At 44.6% G+C, this 2,947-nt stretch overlaps 1 protein-coding gene across 1 annotated transcript; it reads left to right on the forward strand.

The window, feature by feature from the left end:
• The first annotated feature begins 1,176 nt into the window (after nucleotides 1-1,176).
• Nucleotides 1,177-2,584, forward strand: LOC117992772 (3-oxoacyl-[acyl-carrier-protein] reductase FabG-like). Its single transcript, XM_034980488.2, has one exon. The coding sequence runs from the start codon at nucleotides 1,318-1,320 to the stop codon at nucleotides 2,065-2,067; it is 750 nt and encodes a 249-aa protein (XP_034836379.1). The 5' UTR covers nucleotides 1,177-1,317; the 3' UTR covers nucleotides 2,068-2,584.
• Nucleotides 2,585-2,947: the final 363 nt, after the last annotated feature.

Here is a 2,947-nt window from a genome sequence, read left to right on the forward strand (position 1 = left end):
CCTGCTGGTCTAATAGTGGCAGGATACGCTGCCAGCTCAGTTTCTCTCTAATGAAGAGAGGAGGGACTTTTTCCCTTGGCGGTTCCTCCATGGGGGAGTCTTCAGACTCCTCCTCGGAGGTCGCTTGGGAGGTCGTGGGTTGGTTACCGGGCCCTGAAGGGGCTGCAACGCCCACCTTTTTAGGTGGGTTTGCGTGCGACTTTGAGGCCTTCAGCTTTCGCTTCTGGGCCTTCGTCTGCACCGTCATGAATTCCTCTGTTTCAGAGGAGGCTGGGGACGTTTCGGAGTGAGGCTCCTTGGTCGGGATCGGTTTTTGGGCTGAAGGCCCGGCTGGGGTTTTGGAGTGAGGCTCCTTAATGTCGGTCGGTGTCACGGTCGGGGTATCGTCCTCCATGGCCGTGGCCGAGGGAGGAGATGCCGGGGGACGGTCGTAGCGCGTAGGCGTCCGACTCGCATGTACCTTAAATTTCTTAAGGTAGTTGGGGTCTCGGGTCGCGAGGTCGGCGATGAGAGCACTCATGTCGACGTCTTTGTAAAAGGTCTGGGGGAACTCCGAGCCCTGATGGGGCCCAGGAGCGGGTTGGTCGGGGTGGTTGGGGCCCATAGTGGACCCGGTGGCGCTAAAGGTCCTCCCTGCCAAGGCAGGGAGGTGGGTACCTACGGTGTGGCCCTAATGTGAGTCCCCGCCCTTGGGTGACGGGGGTGTGAACCTATGCTGCGCTTAGACTAGTGTACTCACGGAACCTGGATCCTAGAACTACACTAATACTACACACAACGCAGGAACAATCCGATGGCACTGATGATCCAAGGGCACTTGCACTTGAAACACAGGGGCGAACACGCGCGGGGGGGCTCGAGTCGGAGAGCGCATGTGTGATTCTATACAACAAAATCGATCTTATATCTAATTCTCCCACTCGGCAAGCTCATACGGTCATACCGAGCGGGAGACAAGGCGATTGCGGGTGGTGAAGGCGTAGCGGGGAGCGGGGGTGTTGGCAGTCGACCAATCAGCGTCAGTCATCGCCAGCGCTGCGCGTGGCTCGAAGCTCCCGTCCGCAACACTACTTATCTCAATAACTATTATATATGTAAATTTTTAAGGGCACTTAAGATTAATAATTGTTTGTTGTTAAATTAAATAAAACCATATTCCACTAAACTGTCGGACCATTTTACCATGCGAGAGTAAATTGTGATATAAGATAAACCTAAGTTTATAATGACTGTATTTAACGTGGTTACAATAGTATTTAGTGACATATTGTGGTACAAACAATTTAAAACTGGTATAATAGAACTAAAATAAGTAATATGGGTTTCAAGAACAAAGTTGTCATAGTAACAGGTGCCAGCTCTGGTATAGGAGCGGCGATAGCCGTGGCGTTTAGTTCCCAGGGGGCCAAAGTGGTGATAGTTGGCCGCAATGAGGTTAAGCTGGGCAAAGTACATGACCAATGCTCTAGTGATACTCTAGCGATACTCGCTGACGTGGCCAAGGATGAAGACGTCAGACGCATAGTAGAACTAACAATCAAGAAGTTTGGGCAGATAGACATCCTTGTCAATAATGCTGGGCTTGGACGCGTGGCTTCATTACATGATAGTAATATTATGGAAGCTTACGACACCATTATGAATGTCAATGTCCGTGGTCTTATCCATTTGACGTCCCTCGCAGCACCGCATCTAGCTAAGACTAAAGGTAATATCGTCAACATATCAAGCGTTTCAGCACTAATGACTCCTTCAATTCCAGGGATGATAAACTATTACGTTTCCAAAGCTGCTGTCAGTCATTTTGGCAGATGTGCTGCGGCGGAATTAGCTCCACTTGGCATAAGAGTGAACACAGTCAGTCCAGGCCCGGTAAAGACAGATTTCCTGGATAACGCTGACATGAATTTTTCTTGGGACAAAGCTTCGAAGCAAACCTGTCTCAATCGAGTATCAGAGCCTGAGGAAATAGCTGATTTAGTCCTTTTTGTGGCTAGCGATAAAGCCAGAGGCATAACGGGATCTGATTTTCTAAGTGATGACGGAATACTGATTAAACGAGAGTAAATTGCTACTTGAAGAGAGAAAAACTATATAAATAAATCGAAGCACGGCATTCCGAACCAGTGGTAAATTAAAACTACCCGACTATTCGAAAGCGCTTGTAAAAAGTCCACTTGATTCTATTCTAGAAGAAATTCAGTGCACCTAATGTCCATACAATCCATATTGGAAAATGTGTATCTGTCATCTTATTACCACAGTATAGCTAATCTTTTTTACAGATTTTGACGAAAAGTACAGAGGTAGGTTGTATCCCGGCGAGTGATAGGTATATAGGCTAGTTTTTATCCCGGAACGAGTATTTATAAGTCTATATCCGGAATATTAAAGTCATCAAATATTAAGTCCACCTAGGAGATAGACAGCTGCTTTTCGATGTAAATAAATTTGTAAAATTTTAATTTAACTAAAGGGTTTTCGACTTAATTGTGAATTTATTAAAGTAGGTATAGTATAGGTACCATTTTTGATTAAGTATATTGTTGTACCTACCTATTTTGAAATAAATGGTTTTTCTGTTTTTTTTATTTCTCATTCCCAATTGCTTGACTTAAATAAATCATTTAAACCTTTTTTAATCGAGAGGTAATTTAGTAACTAAACCATCTCATTGAAATTGTAAGTATTTATTCTCGTCGAGAGCAGCCGGGGGTGGTCGCTACTTTTTAAAATAAGAATACTCTAATACCTTATACCTATCACACCTAAAATATTCAAATAGGGTCAGAGTTAGAACTGGTCTTCTCTAAAATCCTTATACCTATAGGTACAAGTTGTTCCAACTTAACCGCGCTCTCGAAACACCGAATTTAGTTATAATTCCATCAAATAAACTTATATAACATTTCCCACAAACTTTTTAGGTGAAATGGATTACTCGTGT

The sequence above is a fragment of the Maniola hyperantus genome, chromosome 22 (assembly GCF_902806685.2).
Source record: "Maniola hyperantus chromosome 22, iAphHyp1.2, whole genome shotgun sequence".
In the NCBI taxonomy this organism is placed as follows: domain Eukaryota; kingdom Metazoa; phylum Arthropoda; class Insecta; order Lepidoptera; family Nymphalidae; genus Maniola; species Maniola hyperantus.

Bases quoted from the DNA above. Each gene is read 5' to 3' on its own strand.
- LOC117992772 (XM_034980488.2), top strand. From the start codon at position 1,318: ATGGGTTTCAAGAACAAAGTTGTCATAGTAACAGGTGCCAGCTCTGGT.